At 38.6% G+C, this 20,471-nt stretch overlaps 3 protein-coding genes across 3 annotated transcripts; 1 reads left to right on the top strand and 2 right to left on the bottom strand.

Moving 5' to 3' along the window:
- Nucleotides 1–1,151: 1,151 nt before the first annotated feature.
- LOC103453090 (mitogen-activated protein kinase kinase kinase NPK1-like) lies at nt 1,152–6,112 on the bottom strand. The gene is made up of 17 exons (XM_008392628.4): nt 5,538–6,112; nt 5,413–5,454; nt 5,072–5,137; nt 4,876–4,986; nt 4,713–4,793; nt 4,543–4,620; nt 4,373–4,455; nt 3,801–3,882; nt 3,572–3,672; nt 3,378–3,417; nt 3,067–3,126; nt 2,904–2,950; nt 2,604–2,835; nt 2,284–2,520; nt 1,843–2,156; nt 1,692–1,759; nt 1,152–1,587 (listed from the first exon to the last, which is right to left on the bottom strand). Exons 1-17 carry the CDS (start codon nt 5,883–5,885, stop codon nt 1,487–1,489), a joined length of 2,091 nt encoding a protein of 696 aa, XP_008390850.3. The 5' UTR covers nt 5,886–6,112; the 3' UTR covers nt 1,152–1,486.
- Nucleotides 6,113–7,398: 1,286 nt separating this feature from the next.
- On the top strand, nt 7,399–10,198 carry LOC103453089 (peroxisomal adenine nucleotide carrier 1-like). The gene is made up of 5 exons (XM_008392627.4): nt 7,399–7,541; nt 8,459–8,690; nt 9,053–9,199; nt 9,305–9,465; nt 9,607–10,198. The coding sequence occupies exons 1-5, from the start codon at nt 7,399–7,401 to the stop codon at nt 9,893–9,895; spliced, it is 972 nt and encodes a 323-aa protein (XP_008390849.3). The 3' UTR covers nt 9,896–10,198.
- A 441-nt stretch (nt 10,199–10,639) lies between these two features.
- LOC103414645 (uncharacterized GPI-anchored protein At3g06035-like) lies at nt 10,640–12,775 on the bottom strand. Its single transcript, XM_008353009.4, has 2 exons — nt 12,391–12,775; nt 10,640–11,484 (listed from the first exon to the last, which is right to left on the bottom strand). Exons 1-2 carry the CDS (start codon nt 12,473–12,475, stop codon nt 10,955–10,957), a joined length of 615 nt encoding a protein of 204 aa, XP_008351231.3. The 5' UTR covers nt 12,476–12,775; the 3' UTR covers nt 10,640–10,954.
- Between the last annotated feature and the right edge of the window lie 7,696 nt (nt 12,776–20,471).

The raw sequence follows: 20,471 nt of genomic DNA, 5'->3' as shown, positions 1-20,471 counted from the left end.
TTAAGCTATTATAGTCGGAAAGGGATCCTTTCCGGATCTCTTCCTCCTAATCCATTAAGTCCGGGGATTCATACCGTTGAAATTTGATCCAACAACTAAAATGACTATAACTTTTAAAGTGAGCCCCCTGTTTGTATCCGTTGGATCAAATTTCAACAACTCCGATTCCTGGACTTGGTGGATTAGGAGGAAGGGATCTGGAGAGGATCCCTTTCCATTATAGTCCGCCATTACAAATTCTTCTTTTCCTACATTCTGATTTTTTGGGCATCTCACGTTACAGGTTTGTCTCTCATTTTTGTTATGTTGTTTTCTTTTATTTCCTAACCATCTGGGTCCTTTGTTTTGCATTTGCAGATCCTTACATTTTAAGTTTTATTTTAGAGGAATTAGGTTCATACTTTGACGAGTGGAAAGACGGTCCGGTGTCCGCCTATATTTGTGAGTGATTGCATACTCACACACATAGACAACCCTCTGCATGATGAATTTATAACCAATCAAGTAATAGACTGTGAAAGTTTCTCTTGGGGCCATACACTAACACACATAGACAACCCTCTCTGTATTTGGTCCCACCCATCCAAATGAGTACTTAAGTCTTAATGGGTACACAATAGGTTTAATGAGATCGTGAGTATATCAAAAATTATAATGGTGGGTGGGACCAAACTAAATGTATCCCTTAAGAATCAAATGGGTTAATTTGTCGGGTCTAGTGGACTTGGATCAAAAGGACATGTGTAACAACATGACTAATCCATATTAAAAGAAAGGACTTAAGCGTTGTCTTAAGCGAAATGATTTTCAATTTCATTTTCTCCGTCTGCATTCCTTTATTTGTTATATTCACAGTTGGATCATAAACCAAAGCCAGTCAACTTGGGCCAATGATTTGTTTTATAAAATGACCCAAGTTGAGGTTTGGGCTCAGTTTGTTATCTATACAAGCTGAGAACCTACATTCATTCCTTCTTTCTTCCCCTTTCACAATCAAGACATATGAAATTTGAAATGCTGTGGCTTCAGCTTCGCCGATTTGATCCAAGAAATTTGAATTTCGTAAAATGTTCTGACAAAATCATCCCAGAGAGAGAGAGAGAGAGAGAGAGAGAGAGAGAGAGAGAGAGAGAGAGAGAGAGAGAGAGAGAGAGCAGAAAAGATTGCTGCATCTGCAGCATACAATATATTTCAAATTATACAATTCACACAAACTCAATACTTCATGTCTCATATCCCGCCGTAAGATACAAAGGCCACAAGAAATTAAATCAATACATATCACTGGTTACGTGACATTTTCTGGCTGAGCTGCTTGAGACATAATGCAGCAGGCAAGAGGCTGCACGGCCTGCTATGGGCACGGTGACCATTGTAATACTGGACAACACCCCCGCCAAGTGCATACTGAGCGCTCCCCGTCGAAAAGCATAACTTATTTCTATATCATGGTAAAATAGATACAAGTGAGGTACATACATACACTTCATTTTCCAGGAAGACCCATCCGTAGCCGCTCTCTTTGTCGACTTAGAATTTTGGTTGGGGATGGCATTTTCGTTCCTACACCAGCCTGCCACATCATCTCTGCATCCAGCCGGCTCCAGTAAGATAAGATCATAGACCAAAATTTCATGCATAAATGCCATCCCCAAAATAAAACTTCTTGAAAAATACAAAATAAAACTTGCCTCGCTTCCTCTCGAGCTCTTCATCAAGCTCCTGTTTCCACTTTCTTTGCATATCAGAAAAGCTTGCACTGAAATTAAACCCATCTCCATTGAGTTACAGCAGAAGAGTGGACATTAGCTAACCGAATGGCATCAAACATCAAAGACAAACCTTAGACTAAATGATTCTTTCTGATCATGAGGGAGCTCTGTCCATTCACTAAGCTGAGGTGGCTGAATTTCCTGCAAAACTCGGTCATGTACACCACTGGCATTTGATACATCTCTTGTATGTTTCCCAGGGCCTGCAGCATCAAATGCAGTAGAGAATCTTCTACTAGGTGCATGACTCGGTGACTTACTTTTAGGAGGTAAGTTCAGATGCTTTGAAACATGTTCACGGTCTGCATTTCCAATACCAGCTGCATTCAATGAGCTACGAAACTCTTCATATAGAGGTGTTTGCAGCTTCTTCAGATCTAAGGCCTGATTAGGTTCAAGGTGCAAGTTTAAAACATTAGAATCCTGCCACATGCATTCTGAGAAAACATAGCATCGTTGAATGATTTGACCACTAATTCGCACAGGAAAGAACTTGGCAGACACATAGTACCTTTTCGTCTAGGAAGGCTCTTATTTTTGACTCTGTAACTTCCTCATCATCCTCAACTGCTGATGGCCCGGAAGGAAATGTGAACTCTGTCTCCACCTTTTGAGATGCTCCAATGCTGCCCGAAGCCTCATGTATTGTTTGACAAGGGGAGAAGTTAATTCCATTTCTCTCCGGTTCCAGACTTTCATCAAACTTGCATGGCCAGTCGTCAGTTGGTTCACACATGGGATTGAAACTCTATTTCAAACAAGCAAATCACTCATCATAATTAAAGTTTATTACTCTGAATGATCTAGAAGGACAAGAAAACAGTTCATTACCTTGTTTAATTCGTCAGGTCCAACCACAGATCTGAATTTTGCAAATGAACCAAGGACAATGTCATTCGTATCATCAATCTGACACATGTCGTCATCATGGTTATTAGTAGCTCCCCAGCAGGAGCTCCCTCCTGAAAAATTCCCTCGATATACAGTTGAGCACCTTACAGTGCCCATATCACAAATATCCTTCAAGCCGGCACAGGTAGACCTTCTGATCGAAGGGTTCACACTGTAGTGGTGATAAAGTTAGAAAGGCAACCAGAAATAATTCCAAAACGATTTAATGATAAGACTTACAAGTTCTTAAGATCTGTCCCAGGTGCTGCCTTCTCGTTTCCAGCTTCCTGATAAAACTAGTTATTAACTAATTGTATGGTTGTTATTAAGTAATGAAGATTGTAGAACAATGATCAAACAGAGAGAATAGTTGAGCCAGTAAAACTAAATCAATTATACCAACCATGAATGAAGAACGAACTACTGGACGAGGTTCCTGGTAATCCCCAGTGACAAATGGATGCTGCACATGACCAACAGATATTATCTCATTAGTGAAAAAGAAGGAAAAAAATAAACAGACATTCACATGCGAATGTACTTTATGAAGAACAAGATTTCTTAATTTTACTGTCCAATTCTTGAAATAAACTATGAAGTAAAATCTCTATTATTGAAAGCTATGACACATCTGCATGTATGTAATGCGGCTAATGCCCCATGCCTAATTACACTATGAAATAACGTGCAACGTTATATGCCATTAAAATTTACCTGCACCAACTCTGACGCAGAAGACCTTAGATAAGGTTCCCTGCCACCAAATTATGGAGTGTAAGAGTAAAGGAAAATATAAATAGATGACATTTGTAAAAAATTAATATCTGCATGTTCTATCTACAGACTTAAGTATGTTTAGCCCATAAATATGAAAAAAAATTAGGGAAAAGTAGAATTCATAGTTGTACTTCTCTAGGCATTTTAACAGAAAATCCTTTGCCTCAGCAGAGAGATGCTCAGGGATGGGTGGATGAGATTTTGTTGTTCCAATATGGAAAAGAGCAGCAACCTGAAAAGGGAAACTCGTAATCTCAGTCTGCTACCTCTTGGGTGAAACCACACTAAATTAGAAAAATTCTAGTCACGTTAGACACAATAATCAAACTATTAGTTGGCAAAAGCAGCTTGAAGTGTTACCTCTTGATATTGTTGGCTCCATGGAGGCTTTCCTGTAGCCATCTCAATCACAGTACATCCAACACTCCATATGTCAGCAGAGCTAAAAAAACATATTCAAACCAATGAGGTCCAAGCATCGGAAATAGGGAGTAGCTGAATCCAACTGTTGTCCCTCACTAACAAAAAGGGGACAACTCATGCAATACATGAGAACATGCTTCTAATTGGAGATTAGGATGAAATGTTCACAACAGGTTGTATTATTTTGTGTGTAAATGGACTGAATACAAAATATCAACACTAGTGAACCTCATCTAGTTAATATAACTGCTCAACTAGGAGAACTTCTAAGAGAGTATACTTAAGGAGCAAGTCCTGGAAGGAACACACAAGACTGCTAAAAAAAGTCTCAGAAAGATGTGAATTGTGATCCACCCTTGCCCCTTGACTGGTACTGGAAAAACCTTTGACTAAAATTATAGGGCAATGCAGAGAGCATTAAAAGGTTGACAAACGATTACACAACCGTTATAATAGCAATGAAATTATCAAAAATAGTCAACTCTCTAAAAGTGAGTAGTAGTTCTTACAAGCTATGGCCAGTCTGGAGAATAACTTCAGGAGCCATCCAGTATGGAGTACCCTTCATTGACTTGGCACCATTTATAGTAGCCTGTATCAACAAATGAACTCACTATTGATGTGTATGAAAAAGATAATAAAGTCAGTTATCCTTAGTACATATTAAAACTGTCATTACCAGTTCAACAACTTTCTTTGATGCACCAAAGTCAGCAAGTTTAATACACCCTTTATTATCCACGAGGATGTTTGCACCCTGTATGAAGCATGCCCGTTATTAAATGAGAGAGAGAGAGAGGTCAATTCATACTCTTATGTGAACATTAAACAATTGAAATGGGGAGATACCTTGATGTCCCTATGCATAATTTCATTCTTGTGAAGGTATTCAAGACCCAGTAACAGCTGCTTTGTGTACATTCTTATAACCTGCACATTCAACACTTTCAAGATGTAAAATTTATGTCCCCAAACACCCAAGGTCAATCACTTGGAAGTAACAAATACTTACAGACTCAGGAAAGGATCCAAATTTCCCCAAGAGGGACGATATGGATCCGCCAGGCACAAACTCCAATAGAATATTCAATGAATCCTCCTCTCTAGCGGTCCCCAAGTACCTCTAAAGAACAACATTGAAACAGTAAGAAAGTAAGTGATCACCTTCACCATCACTTCCGTGAAAGAACAAAGACAATCGTACTCACAACAATGTTTGGATGTGAAAGATTCTTAAGAAGCTTGACTTCCTCCTCCAACTCTCGAATGTGAGCCTGATTTAATTAAATTAGAAAAGGAAACTGCAGCCACTTAGTCTCAAACTGAAAAATAGTGTTCACCGGTGAAAACGCATCTCTAAAATACTTTAACATTAGAATGAAGGTATTAATATGCAGTCAAACCAAGAATAAAAATTTATCGCGGAAATGCTTAGTTAATTCAATGAATCGCAACTTTTTGTGCTCAGGAATGCAAACTAAGCAATCCCCAAGAAAAATTAAAACTTCGATAAAAAAAAAATGAAATGTATGCAAAATCAGAATCATGCCTGTGTCTTCTCCTTCGAAGCACTATTTGCCGCAATCAACACCTGTAACAAACACAAAAATGTCAAACTCCCAAATCCATTACCAAGAAACCAAATTCAATCTCGAAATTAAGAAGCAGGCAGACCTGTTTCACAGCGAAAAGCTCTCCGGAATCGAGGTTCATTCCCATGTAGACCCGGCCAAAGGCACCGGAACCAATCAACTCGCCTTTACGCCACCGAATCGGCGGTGCGTCATCTCTCGAAGCAACCGGAGGAAGAGCACGAACAGGAGACTTGGATAGCAGTCCGATTCGCGAATTACGGAGGCTGGAGCGGACCTTCCCCACCAGGCCCCCAAACCCTCCTCCTCCACCTCCTCCGTCATCCCGGCGCGGGGGCAGAAGCGGCAGGGACTCGCGGATCAAGCCGACGAGGCCTTGCATCGGTGTTAAGGTTTTCTTTTTAGGTCGGTCGTTGGGGCTCATCGCCATCGGCGGTGAAGCTGTATGGACAGCAAGGCTAGGGTTTTGTGAGGTTCATTCGTTTCTTGAAATTTGGTGGTGGGGCCGCGGAGGGGTTGCTCTGTGAGCGAGGGGGAAGGAGAGAGGAGAGTTAAAAATTTTGAATGGAGGGAAAAGGTGTTGGGGGGATCTGTTTCTGTATAATTCAAAAAATTAAAAAATAGATAACCTAACGGTCACCTTTGAACTCAACTTAGGAGGAGCTTCCGGTCTTGAATTATATATATATATATATAATATGTGAGGTTTTTTTTTTTTTTTTTTTTTTGCAGTAAAATGTATGAGTAAGCGATAATCATTTTGGATAATTTTGTTAAAACTTTCATTTAAGATAAACGATTTTGAAAGAAATATATAGGATGAAAGTTTTAACAGAATTATCCAAAATAATTATTGCTCCACATTTTGACAAGTTCATTAATTATTACTTTCAAATTTTTTATTTATAGACAAAAAAATCTAATTCAGTCAAAATTAATGAACCAATACTTTAATTTTTTTTTCTTTTAAATATTTGCCCCCCATATTTATCCAAGATGTTAGATGTAGCCTCAACAACTTTTGAGGTCAGTGTGTAATATTTAAAAAATTAGTCATCGAAAAACAAAAATTCATTACCTATCAATTGAAGTTAAGCTGCAATAATAGATATGTAAATGAGTCTGTAATCATTGATAAACGACGTAAATAGATGATTGTGTGGTATTTTTTTTAATTTTTTTTTTATGCTACTGGAGTTTTTCTTATGTGATTTTATATAGATAAAATTTTAATGAGACTAGTCATTTACACGATGTATTTTTTGGTCAAACTGTGCGTTATGTTGTATGGTTAATGGAAGTCTATTTATCCTACAAAAGCGATACTCAAGTGTTTTGACTACAAAACTGAGTTTTAAAACTTACTAATTTGCAAATAACTCATAAAAGAATGAGCATGAAACTTGGTAGCTTTAGGTTTTAAGTAATACCTTTCACTTGCCCAATTTTGGGTTGATTTTGGTAAAGATAACAAAACTAAATCCAAAGAACTAATCTAATGCATCAATGATTATGATTTGAAGCACGCGTGACACTAAAAATTGTTCTACATCTTCCAAAAGTGGTTTTAGGAAGTTAATGAACATAAAAAGTTCCTAGTAGTAGAAGAGATGAGTTTTCTGTTTATCATCAACAAGTTTGGGATTGCATCTAAAACGAGTAAAATCGCTTTCTGCTAGTAAAAACCGCTTTTATATGCATTTGATAAATACTTTTTCAAGAACCACCTAACAAATACTTTTTCAAGTAATTTTTCATGAAGTACTTGAATATTGCAAATTTTAACTCCGCTATAGTTGAATATTGCACCCGTATAATACCCCCCATATTTACGGACCTACCCTTCCCAGCTCGAGCTCCCCATGAATTGCATTCCTTTACCATTTCCTTAAAGTCCCAATTCTTTTCCCAGCCCAGGATTCCGATTCCCCAAGGAGAAGAGGATGGGATTTGATCTGGAATCAGTTGCAGAGGCAACGTCCGGCGCCATTGGAGCTCTGGTCAGCACCACCATCCTGTACCCTCTTGACACCTGCAAGACCAAGTACCAAGCTGAAGTCCGAGCCCACCATCAGCAGAAATACAGGTTGCTATTTCAGAAACTCTTCTTTTCTGTGTTTTTGTTTTTATTGAGTTGGGTCTAATTGTTTGTATGATTTGAGCTTTATTGTTACCTATGTTGCAATTTTTTATTGGGAGTGTAATTGCAGTTTATGCTGTATGCTAGCATGCTCAAAGCTTTTGGCTTTTGGCTTTTGGCTTTTGGCTTTTGGCTTACTTGTTTACTAGAATTGTTCCATTGGGTCCTAAGATATGTAATTGTTTGTATGATTTGCGCTTTATTGTTACCCATATTGAATGTTGTTGGAAATGTAGTTGCAGTTTATCTCATAGGCTGGCATGTTCAAAATTTGAACTTTTGGCTAGAATAGGAATACAGATTAAGTTTAAGTTCTACATTTGTGCCAAAGAAATTGTTACTCATGCTAACTTAAGATGAAAGTCGAACTAGAGTTGTATTTGATTACTCTCTGTGTTCTTATACAAAGCACTTAAACTGCTTTTGGAACGTAAAAACATTTTCTCTAAAAGCGTTTTCAATCATTTTAAAAGCACACCCAAACAAGCCCTTAGTCTTTTCCATAAAAGCAATGAGGTAAATTCCATGAACTAACCGTAGAGTAACAAACGCTAGTGAGCAGTGATTTAGCTTGTTGTTTTGAACCAGCTCTATCACTGAAGTTGTTCTTTTCTGGCTCTTCTGTTAGTTAACGGAATTCGGTATGTATCTCTGTCTTCCTTTTCACTTTGAACTTGTTTCACCTGAGAAGTATAGGAAAGAAGGAAATTTTATTCACCCTAGGAAGTATTATTCATAGGTTGAACTTTATCTGATCTCTTGTTTTACAGCTAACTTACGACTGCCTTTTCTAAGGATTCATAAAGCAACTACCATCTGAAACTTCTTTAGTTCCAAAAGTTAAATTTCTCTGGCATTTGCAGGAACATTTCTGATGTGTTATGGGAAGCAATTTCTACCCGTCAGGTGCTTTCTTTATACCAGGGCCTTGGGACTAAGAACTTTCAGTCCTTTATTTCACAGTTCATCTACTTCTATGGATACAGTTTTTTTAAGAGGTTATACTTGGAGAAAAGTGGAAATAAAAACATGGGAACAAGAGCAAACTTGATAGTTGCAGCCGCTGCCGGGGCTTGTACAGTCATAGTGACACAGGTGAGTTACCAAAACAATATTTTCCCTTACCAAAGAAATGCCTGTTGAGAGGTCGCACTTGGTGCGATGGCAAGTGCCTTCGCCCATGAGCGGTAGGTCTCGGGTTCGAGACTTGGGAGCAGCCTCTCCATAAATGGGGGTAAGGCTAGCCGACATTCACCTCTCCCAGACCCTGCGTAAAGCGGGAGCCTTGTGCACTGGGTACGACCAAAGAAATGCCTGTTAGTCCTAATCCATTAAGAATCAAATAACAGTTCCAAATCGTATTCTGTCACAAAGCAAAGGCCTCGTATTTTTATCTTTTTAGTTACTAATTTTAGTCCTTGCTATAAGATGTTCAAGTTTCTGGTGTTTACTTGCAGCCCTTGGATACAGCATCCTCAGAGATGCAGACAAGTGAGTTTGGGAAATCCAAAGGACTCTGGAAGACGCTTTCAGAGGGGACTTGGATTGAGGCATTTGACGGTCTTGGCATATCTCTTCTTTTGACATCTAACCCATCTATCCAGGTACTCGAGTGTACGCTCAGGTTACGATATACCATATACAGGCTATTATAATTGTAGATGCTAAAACGACAACTTAATTTGAATCTTGAGCTGCTTTTTGTACAGCACACGGTATTTGATCAGCTCAAACAAAGGCTTTTGAGAGGACAGCTGAGCAAAAGAACAGGTACAAAGTCATCTCCAGAAGCTCTTTCTGCCTTTTCTGCTTTTGTATTGGGTGCTGTCTCAAAGTGTATTGCATCTTGCTTGACATACCCAGCCATCAGGTGGATATTCAGTTCTATCGATCCCCTATGCAGCACGCATATACCTTATTTTTAGTTTTTCACAGAAAAGGGCAACACAGGTTTTTAGAATTGATGCATATCGTACCTCCCTTCATATATGGCCTTTATTTAATGCGACAGGTGCAAGGTCATGATTCAAGCTGCAGAAGAAGAGGAAGAAGGCAGCAACGGAGCTCAAAGCGAATCTCAAAAGTCCCAAAGGACCGTTTCAGGTGCATTTTATGCCATTTGGAAACGAGAGGGGCTGTTGGGTTTCTTCAAGGGATTACAGGCTCAGATACTGAAAACTGTGCTAAGCTCGGCATTGCTTTTGTTGATAAAGGAAAAGATCACAAAGACAACATGGGTCATATTGCTTGCTGTGAGGAGGTATTTGTTTGTCAACAAGAGCAGATTAAAGAGCGCTTGAATTACTGATGACAACGAGAATTGAATACATGAAGCGAGTCCTCGTATCAAAAGTGTATCATTGGATTTGTTCACATTTGGAGTTCTTCACATCGGATGCAACAATATTGGTCGAAGCTGGAAACGTTTAGTTTCATATCAGCAAGGAAAATATGGATTAGAGAGGAGATTTTTTACTTTGATGTATTTTGGCCTTTTTAGTTATCCTGTTCAATCACATATACACATTATCTCATCACCTTTGGACTTCAGTCCGCTTGGGCCAGATACGTCTTGGAATGCATTTTCGGTTGATTATGCACCACCATGCTTTGCCTTGTGGCTTTTTTTCCTCTGAATCCTTTGTCATTCCTCGTACACAGCCAGTATCATCACCGTAGCTTGGTTCTCCTGGTTCCTCATCGGAGGATTAGCTATCATATCCTTGTTGTGCCATTGTAGTTTGATAATTGGGAAGAGTAATTTGAGGGTTTGAATGATGTATTCAGAAAAGAGGGTGAAAGCGAAAGAGATAGAGACCTCACTTTTACAGTGAAAGGATCAAAAGATAACAATCTGACGGATGGGATTGAGATAAGAAACTCTAATCCAAGGTTGTCATAGTTGAAATCTTATATCGATCAGAAATAATTGATGATAATATAATCTGTCGATTGGTCCTGTTTTGGTTAGCACAAAATTATGGTCGGCCATAACCCACTAAATTCTTGTTGGTCGAATCATACCGCATTGTTGTGACTTGATGTATAATATAACTGAGTGCAAATTTTATTTAAATACTGATTACAACGGAGAAAATGAGCACGGTTCATGTATTATCACAAATCTACAAAAAATTGAAAGCTCAATAACAACGGTGATACTATCAGTTACAGGACACATCAAGTTATGCAAGAATGAAATATAATCTTTCCACCAACAAAGCAGCTGTCATTGGAAATTCATGCATCTCCTATGTCGAAAAAGCAGAAAACTTATCTTATAGCAACCTTCGATTGAGGTTTCTCCGTAAATGCAGCAATAGCCAAGAAAATATGAACTGTATGGAGATCCTCTTGGTTTACAAATGAAAGATAAAACCCATTAGCAGAAATAGCAAGTAGGGAACCAGACTGACCTTGGAAGCTGAACTTGCGGAATCTTGTGCATCTGGTGAACTTTGTGCAGTCACAAAGCTTCCTTCTGGTGTGCTCGTGGTCAGGACAGCAACAATCCAGTTCTCTTCAGAGCCAATTCCAATTCCGGTAAACTTGGTGTCGTTAAGATTACCAGAGTACTGAGACTGTGTGAAGTTGGTAAGGACCAGACTAGGAACGAGGCTGGGAACACAAGCAGGCATTATGACCCCCTCTCTTGTGTTAGAGACATTCAAGTGGCATTTGGCTAAAAGTTTTGGATAGTCAGGAAAATTAGGTTCAGTGCCTGGTACTGTGTTGGAGCCTGTTGTGTTTGTACAGGGTTGATTTTTGAATTGCTCAGCTATCTCCTTGGCAAGGCACTCTGCGTTGGCATTCTTTGTAAGGGCCATTAAGTTCAAGGTAGAAGCCCTATAGCCGTTGATGCCTTGAAGAAGACTATCCTCCTCATCTACTGCAGAAAAGAGAAAAGGAAGTTTCATTAGCAAGATCTACAAGTCCACAGGGAGATATTACTCCCAGTCTTCCACTAGACCATCATGCGGCAGCATATCAAGTTAACTTTCGGCTTTCAAACCAGAGTTTTGCTTCGAGTCTTGGCCTGAATATTCTTTAGTTAGGCAAGCAATGTAGTGTTTTGTGGTTGGTCTATTCCGCTTTATCTTTTCGACAAGCAGTCTTGTATAGAATTAGCCCCAAGAATATGTTCCTATCTTTCCACAGTTAATGGAACTAAAGCTAGAAACAATATAGCACAACAATTTTTACTGACAATGCAACTCTCTGACCAATATTGACAACCTTGGATCCTACACAACTTTAGAACTACAAGTCCCGCGAACTACGCCTATTTTGCATCGTTCCAATTCTATCGAATTCCCAAACTATGCCTATTTTTTGAACGTGAACCTATTTTGTATCCTTCCAATTTTATCGGATGTTCCCGAAGGGGAATGAAACTCCAGAAAAGAGTCTCATACAATGGTACAAGTCTTTAGGATCTCTTCCTAGTAAAATTCAGATCATTGATTCCTCCAGGGAGATGCATAGAGTTAATTTGTAGTTTTCCAACAACACTATTTGCAAAAAACTAAATCCACAAGATCCAGTAAGCTAATACACATTCTATGTTGTTTTTTCTTGATCCAAATTAATTAAACCCAGTTTAATATCCCCTAATCAGATCTCATCTGAAATGGGGGTTTGAACACAATATTGATAAATTAGAAACAAAACCAAAATGGAAATAAAATCATGAATGTATAAAAACAGAAACAGATTTCATAAACTCCACCACTGTCACAAAGCCTCAAGATTTGGAAGTTAACTAAAGCTGTTGAGCAAAGGGACAAAACTTTACCTCCATCGCATTTGACCTGGTGGCTCAACAAAACAATGCAGGAAAGAAATAGTGGGAGGAGGAGGAGACGCAGCGGAGACGCCATTGTCGGCGGAGCTTCCGGTGGATTTCTTGCGAGATCAGATTAATGACGGTGGTGGTGCAGAGAATGTTTGGTTTGTGGGAGCGTGCTTTTCTCTCTGTTGCTTTAAGTAGAAGCTGAAACTAGAAGCAAACTCTGCTGCCGTAGAGATGTCCTAACTGAACGTGACGACGACTTTTTGGTGAGCCTTCGCGGTCTGAACCTACTGTGTTTATGGAGTCAAAAGTATACCATTGCAACTACGGGTAATTTTTAACGTTTTGGTGAGCCTTCGCCGTCCGAACCCGCTGTGTTTAAGGTCACATGTGATATTGGAAGAACCCAAGTTTGTTGCATCGGACTGATCAGACTGGATTAGCTGCAGTGATCAAGCTAGACTGATTTAGACTAGACTAAGTTGGATTAATTTAGTGAAACATTTGATGCAGTGTTGGACTAAGAAGTAGGATAATGAAAATTCTATTTTTTTTTTTTGGAAACTAATGAAAATTCTAGTTCACATTTGCGAATTGTGAATAGGGGGAAACTAGAATGTGAATAGAGGGTGGTGGAATGGCACAGCCATAGTGCAAGGTGGACTTAAAATCTACACTACAAATGACAAGAATAAGATCACATTGATGTGGGACGTTGTCAACCCTTCGATCATCTCAAGAATAATAGTGATGGATAGTTTTGCATTAATCAAAGAATTTACACAGTATCGACAAAATCAGGGGTGGAACCTAGTTTGGTCTGAACCCTTGAGCAAATGCGAGTTTTATGGCTGGTGTGGAGCATTCAGCATATGTGACCCCTTAGGAACTTACGGCTTGAGTGAGTTTGAGTGCAAATGCTTCCCAGGGTTTCAACCCTTGGTGGAAGTTGAGTGGAACATGAAAATGCATCGAGTGGTTGTGTGAGGAAGCACGAGGCATGCGGAAATGGCGAAGGTTTCATCAAAGTTGCCAACGTGAGAACTCCTTACACATCAGGGGCACTGGTGGATACGAATGCGAGTTGGAAACAATGTGAGGATGAGTGCTTGAGAAACTGTTGTTGCTTGGCATACACAAAATTACTAGTTGGCTTAATTTACAAAATCCTGCTTCTTATTAGATCCCTATAATTTACAAAATCCTAATTAATATTGTATGATTAACAAAATACATCTCATGTCAAAAGGCACCACATTGACACATTGCCTTTATATTTGAATTGGGACATAACACATTGATAGCTTTCGCTACTTCAATCAAAGTACCTTATTTGAAAGCACCTATGTCACACCGTTGCCTTCGAGCAACAAAATCCTCAAGAACAGATAGTAATGCTTCTTTCCCAAATGCTTCCCATTTACACCTCCTTCCTTTTGGCACTTGAGCAGCATTCAAATTATTGTCGTTATCCATACCTAAACAAAAAATATTTGAATGTACTAAAGTACAATACAAAGAATCAATTTGCATAATATCCAATCAATTTGCATACTATCCAATCAATAAATTGAATTACAATCAATGATGAGCAATCCAATCATTTTGCTAATGTCCAACATATGCATGATAAAAAGGAAAACTAAAATAGGAAAACTGAAACAAAATGTTATCATTAACGCATATAACTAGTTCAGTTGTTGGTTCCTAATTGCTCTCCACTCATTATTCATTTCCTGAGCCATGGCATTCCGTGTTATAGTCCATTGGTCAGATGTTCCAACACCACCAACATATTCACCTTCTTTCGTATTTTGTCCATCTTCTATTATTGGAAAATTTTCCATTGGATCTACAGACATCTCTTGCCTAATAAGATTGTGTAGTAGGCAACAAGCGGTAATTATTCGACTTTGTGTCCTTATTGGATAGAAAGATGAACTCCTTAGTATCGCCCACCTTCCTTTTAGCAAGTCAAAACAGCGTTCAATTACATTTCTTGCCTTAGAATGCTTCATGTTAAAATATTCCTCCTTAATGGACGGTGTTCGTCCCTCCCATTCAAATAAATGATAAGGTATTCCTCTATAGGGTGCAAGGAATCCTTCACCATTTGTATAACCACCATCTACAAGGTAATAATAATAATAATAATAATAATAATAATAATAATAATAATAAGACCTATTAGTATTTGTAGTTCACAAACAAAATTAGACCTAACTTACAAATTTGAGACAAACTAATAGTCTTACATGCTGGTACCTTTAAATTATTAGGCCTAGTAATTGCATCATGTAGCACTCTAGAGTCTGATATGGAGCCCTCCCACCCCGGAAACACATATATGAATTGCATATCCCCTGAACACACACCTAACACATTAGTTGTGACTCGACCCTTTCTTGTTCGGTATCTAGGTTTGTCAATTTCAGGTACATGCACATCAATGCGCGTTCCATCTAATGCTCCCAAGCAATTCTAAAAGAAAAAAAAAGCTTTTGTTAATTTATACAAAGGGAATATCTAGTTAAAGCTTAGAGAAAATTGAAAAAATTATCAACATACCTTAAAACACCGCCACCTATGATCTGTAGAATCAATAGGCACATGATGTGGGACTTTTAGTAGGATACCTTGTAATCGCAAAATTCCTTGCAATACACTATTGAAATACCTACTTATAGTCTCTCCCGACCTATAAAATCTAGCACCAATACTACGATTCTTAGTATGATATGCTAGTATTTGTAAAGTCACACACCTGCTCCTCCAGAGACACCAAACCATCATCTTTTACCCTCCTATCTTGACGAAGTAAGTCAAATAATATGCCAAAAGTCCTTCTATCCATTCTCAATTCGTTGACACATTCAATATCAGTATTCCCTATTATACCATTCAGATAACACAAACTAATCTGTCATCTAACAAGTGAACTGTTAGTCAAAGTGCATCGTTCAACATGTCTCTGTTTGGCCCTTAGCATAGCAACACAAGAATCGTACAAATGCAAATTGTCTCTAAATGAGACATCTCTAACAATAAGATCAATAACAGCTTCCTTTGATCCATATCTATCCAAACTAAAAAAAAAAGGAAAAAATTTGAGGACATGATATATGTAATATTACTATTATTAAGGGTGATGGAAATGAAGTGATTATGATACCCAATGAACTAGATCAAAAGAATTCATGATACAAAGCAACTAGATCACAAAGATACAAGTTACTTGCTCTCAATTTTTAGAACTAGAGATCATCGTCATTACAAAGCAATTGTGTGTGATCTGTGCGTGCTTATGTGTATGCGCATGATTATGCTCAATCCTACATTGCAAAGATCATCATCATTATGAGATTCTTCATGCATTTTAACGTGATTGCATACCAAAACAACTAGCATGCAAAGAATCTCCTTTCCACCGGATGCAAATAGCATGCAAAGATCATCGTTATTGTGCTCAAATGCATGCAAAGAATCTCCTTTCCACCAGATGATTAATTGGCTTTGTACTTTTTATCAATGCTATTGACATGTTTGGTCCAGTATAGATAAGTGCAACCTAATCTCATCTCAAGATGCTCATATTTGTAAAATAGCATTATCCTGATTAAGATAAAAACATACTTCAACAATTAAACTCCTTACGGCATACAACCATAACATGTGATGTGAAGGCACAAAGGAAGCTATAACTGCACAACCCCATAACAGGAACCCATTTAACCTCCTATAAGCTCCTCCCTCATCCAGGTAGCAAAGAAAGTTAAATTGCACGCCACAAAGTATACATACAAAAATACAAATTATTTGATGCATGGAGCTACATGATAATTAAGCAGCCACATGCATGGGCGGATCCATATAGGGACTCGGGAGGTCCCGGGACCCTCCGGAAGCCCGAAGAAACACTTGTGATCGACATTCGAGACCCTCCAACAATTTGGGCAGGTGCAGTGGAGAGGCTTTTTGCCTCCATGGATGTGCATGTAGCATTGCTTATAACAAAGAAGAAGAGGTTTCTAATTTTTGTTTTAAAAGACCTAGCCGAAACGACAACGTTTTTTGGCCAGGTAATTATAAAAGATTTAAAAACTAAAATATCTTTGTTTCTTTATACAGAGCCCGAGAACCCCGGTCATTTCTAGTATCCCCAAATTATATTTAAGAATTCCCAACCCCAAATCGCCGCAACCTCCCAACTTTAAACTCAAGTTACCCCATCCCCCAGCACCATTTGCCGTTCCACCACCTCTAGCTACCTAATTTTATTTCTTCCCAATTCATTTAAGTTTTTCAATCCTAGACTCTAGTCTCAACTCCCAATTGTAATATATAAATTTCATCTTTGTAGAGTCATTAATTGATGCGTTATGTTGCTGAGGAGAATTTGTTGGTTTTATTACCTTTGAGATTAATCTTGATTATTATTATTATTTCTTTTAAAGCAGGACAACTAGTGGCAAGTCACGGTTATCCACCCCTTCTAGAGGCCTGGAAGACTTACAGAGGCATTTCAGCTTTCTCCTGACCATAGTCAAGTAGACTCACAGCTTGGAGCCTTGAACCTGGGACCTCCCTGTTTTTTGTATTTTGAGAGCTGAAATCTGTGCCCTTACTACTGGGCCACTTGATGTGGTTGATTAATTTTGATTATTCAATGAACCAAATTCAATAAAAAATAGTGATATGGAACCAAACTAGTCTAATATATTTTTTTGAACTTTTATCTTGAGACCCCCCAATCTTGAAATTCTGGATCCTCCACTGGCCACATGCTAATTAAGCAACTTACTTCAAACAGTTACAAACAGTCAAACAGTATAAGAAAGAACATTTTATTCGATGATTGATCAAACCCTAATACAAAGCATGGTTTATATGGTAAACTCTCAAGCAAACCCTAATAAGCAAAATACCAAAAATACCCTAAAATCCAACATCCCCCGTCAAACTCATGTCGTCAAACTCATGACGGTATACGACATGAGTTTGTCTACAAGCAAATGTGGATTCAAACCCCATCAAGCGAGCATGCAAGCCTTGCTACATGGACGAACTAGCGAATTGACGAACTTGACTTAACTTGTCTTGACTTGACTTGACTTGCAAACTTACCAACTTACGAACTTGACTTGACTTGCAAACTTAACTGGACTGGAACGAAACTAATGATCGAGCCTCACCAACCAAAGTCAAAATCATCAACACGGTCAATTGTAGTAGTTTCCAGAGTCAACATGGCCAATGCTTTTGGTGGATTAGTCTCGGTTGCAAGCTGTTTCTTATTGTCATTGAGCAACTTTGGACAATTCACCTTCCAATGCCCTTTTCCCTTGCAATAGGCACACTCATCCATACCAATAACCCTTTTACCACAAGGTCTCGATCTCGTCGTCATAGCCAATGCTGAAGAGTTCGACAAAGCCGAAGAAAGCCTATGTGAATGTGATTGCACACGGACTTCTTCGGCTTGTAACTCATGGAGTACGGAATCAACAGATGGAAGAGGAGTCCGATGTAGTATAGAGCTACGAAGAGTCTCAAACTCATCTCGAAGAGGCATCAAGAACTGAACAAGGCGTTGTTCTTCTCTATACTGACAATAGACCTCCACAATACTAAGTTCTTTAGGTTCAGTCAGTGCAAGTTGGTCACAAAGACTAGTCATCTCATTATAAAAATCTTGAATACTCTTTTCACCTTGCTGGATTGCACGAATCTCCATTTCTAACTGGTAACGCTTTGCAAAATTGGCCTTGGTATACAACTTTGCTAAGTGATCCCAAACTTCCTTAGATGTAGAGAACTTAGCAAGTTGTATTCCAATAGCCATATCAACAGAGTTATTAATCCAAGTAATAATCTTTGAATTATTCATCTCCCAAGCAGTAAGCAGTTCATCATATTTTTCATCTTTGGGTTTGTCTGGAATGGAAACCTTTCCAGACACATAGCCCCACAATCCTTTTCCAATCAGAAAATTCTTCATCACATATGCCCAATACACATAATTATTTCCATGTAATTTCACACCAATAGCTTGCAGGGAATCATCTTTTGAGGATGCCATGTTCACAATGAAGGTCGTAACAAAGAGATACCTGATGTGTTGGTTGTGCAGGCCGGTACAAATTCAAATCTGGTGGCGGTGGTTAATCAGGTAGTAGCAGCAACAAGTCGACAATTAGTTCAGACAGGCAGGAACAACAAATAGCATCAAGGTAGTGCGATCAGCGACCTAGGCTTCATCAGAGAAAGGACAGAAGTGCAGTGCAGTGACATTCCGATGGTGGTGGTGCGATCAGTGATCTGGGCTTCGTCAGTGCGGTGCAGTGCAGTGATGTTCCGATAGTGGTGGCGTGATCTAGGCAGCGCAGTGGTTCAGAGACAGGTCCAAACGGACTGCTCTTGATACCAAGTCAAACAGTATAAGAAAGAACATTTTATTCGATGATTGATCAAACCCTAATACAAAGCATGGTTTATATGGTAAACTCTCAAGCAAACCCTAATAAGCAAAATACCAAAAATACCCTAAAATCCAACACAAACCCACTTTGCTCCCACACAAATAAATGTAACTGGAATGGGTTCCAAGGGAATTAAAACCCAGAAAAAAAAGGCATCAAGATTTAAGCCTTTGGCTCCAATCTAATAATTTCAAAAATTAGGATCAAAAGAATTAGTTACTCCCAAAGAAGAAAACTCAAAAGCAGAATGAATGGATTCCTAGTTTTTGGATAAATTACCTGAAAAGAGTAGAACTACAACAAAGGTAAAGGCATAACTTCTACATCTTATCTAGTACGAATCACGATCTACAACCCAAGTGAGAAAACAAAACCAAATGGAAGAATCTCAAACATAAAAAATTAGACATCAACTAATTCCAAACTGTCCAATCTCAATCTGCAATTTGACCCTAAAAAGCAAAATCCTAATTTGTTCAAGTGCAGAGGTCTATTAAAAAGCAAAATCCTAATTTGTTCAAGTACAGAGGTCTATTATTGAAAATTTCTCAAACCCAAAACAACTAAATCAAATAAAGCTCAGTAATATCACGATTTGCAAAACAAATCGAAGATTCGAAGTTTACCAGGCAAGAGGAGCAGATGAGGGCGAGCATGATGTAGATGAGGGCAAACAGGACGCAGAGATAAGGGTGAGGAGGACAAGGATGAGGGAGCAGGGCAAGCATGGAGCGATGTGCAACGATTCTCTCTCGCAGGATGAGTGAGGTTCTCTCTCGTGAAGGTCTTACGAGTCCGGTCAAATTTGGGGTTCTTCGCTAAGAACTCCTAGCGAAGCCATTAATCCGAGCGAGTCCCCCTAATCCCATTAAACCTAATCCTTGTGCAAACCAAACATGAGGCTACACTAGCAATTAGTCTAGTCTAGTTCAGTCCCCTCTAATCTGGTCAAACAAACGGCTTTCATACTGGTTAAGGGTTGTGATGTTCGAACGAGGATTCTCTATCTTCGCCATTCATCATCTATGCGATCAACTTTTATTAAGTAATGTTTGTGTTCAATTTTAAATAAAAAATTTAAAATAAATTTTAATCACAATATGACTGATAAGCTGATCTTTAAAATCCTTACAAAAAGGATTTTAGAGCTGCTATCGACCCTTGTGGTGAAAAAAATGTTAATCTTAACCCTGTGGTGAAGTTTGTTATTAATCGTAATCCAAATTGAAATTTCTATCAAAATCTCATCTGCATGCAGGGGTAAAAAGGTCATTCCATTCTTTTTGGTAATTCCACATTTTTATAATCAACAAACATAGAAGGAAAAAAAAAAGAAGGAAATCCCTCCCCAATCCCTACCCTTGTCAGCCATAGCCATAGAGACCACCCACTACCTTCCTACCCTAGCCATCATGTCCACCATTGTTCTTAAAATGAAACTATATTCAATGTTTGCATAATAACTTATATTCTAACCTAAACGCGGCGAGGTACTTTGTGATTTTTTAAATCATGAATTTGGACTCCTGACTCTCTTGAAATGAGAAAGTCTGATAATATGAATCTTATAATTTTATTGTTTATTTATTCTTTTATTGTAGCTCT

Source organism: Malus domestica, chromosome 13 (assembly GCF_042453785.1).
Source record: "Malus domestica chromosome 13, GDT2T_hap1".
NCBI classification, from domain to species: Eukaryota; Viridiplantae; Streptophyta; class Magnoliopsida; order Rosales; family Rosaceae; genus Malus; species Malus domestica.
This window is presented reverse-complemented; position numbering and strand designations above follow the sequence as displayed.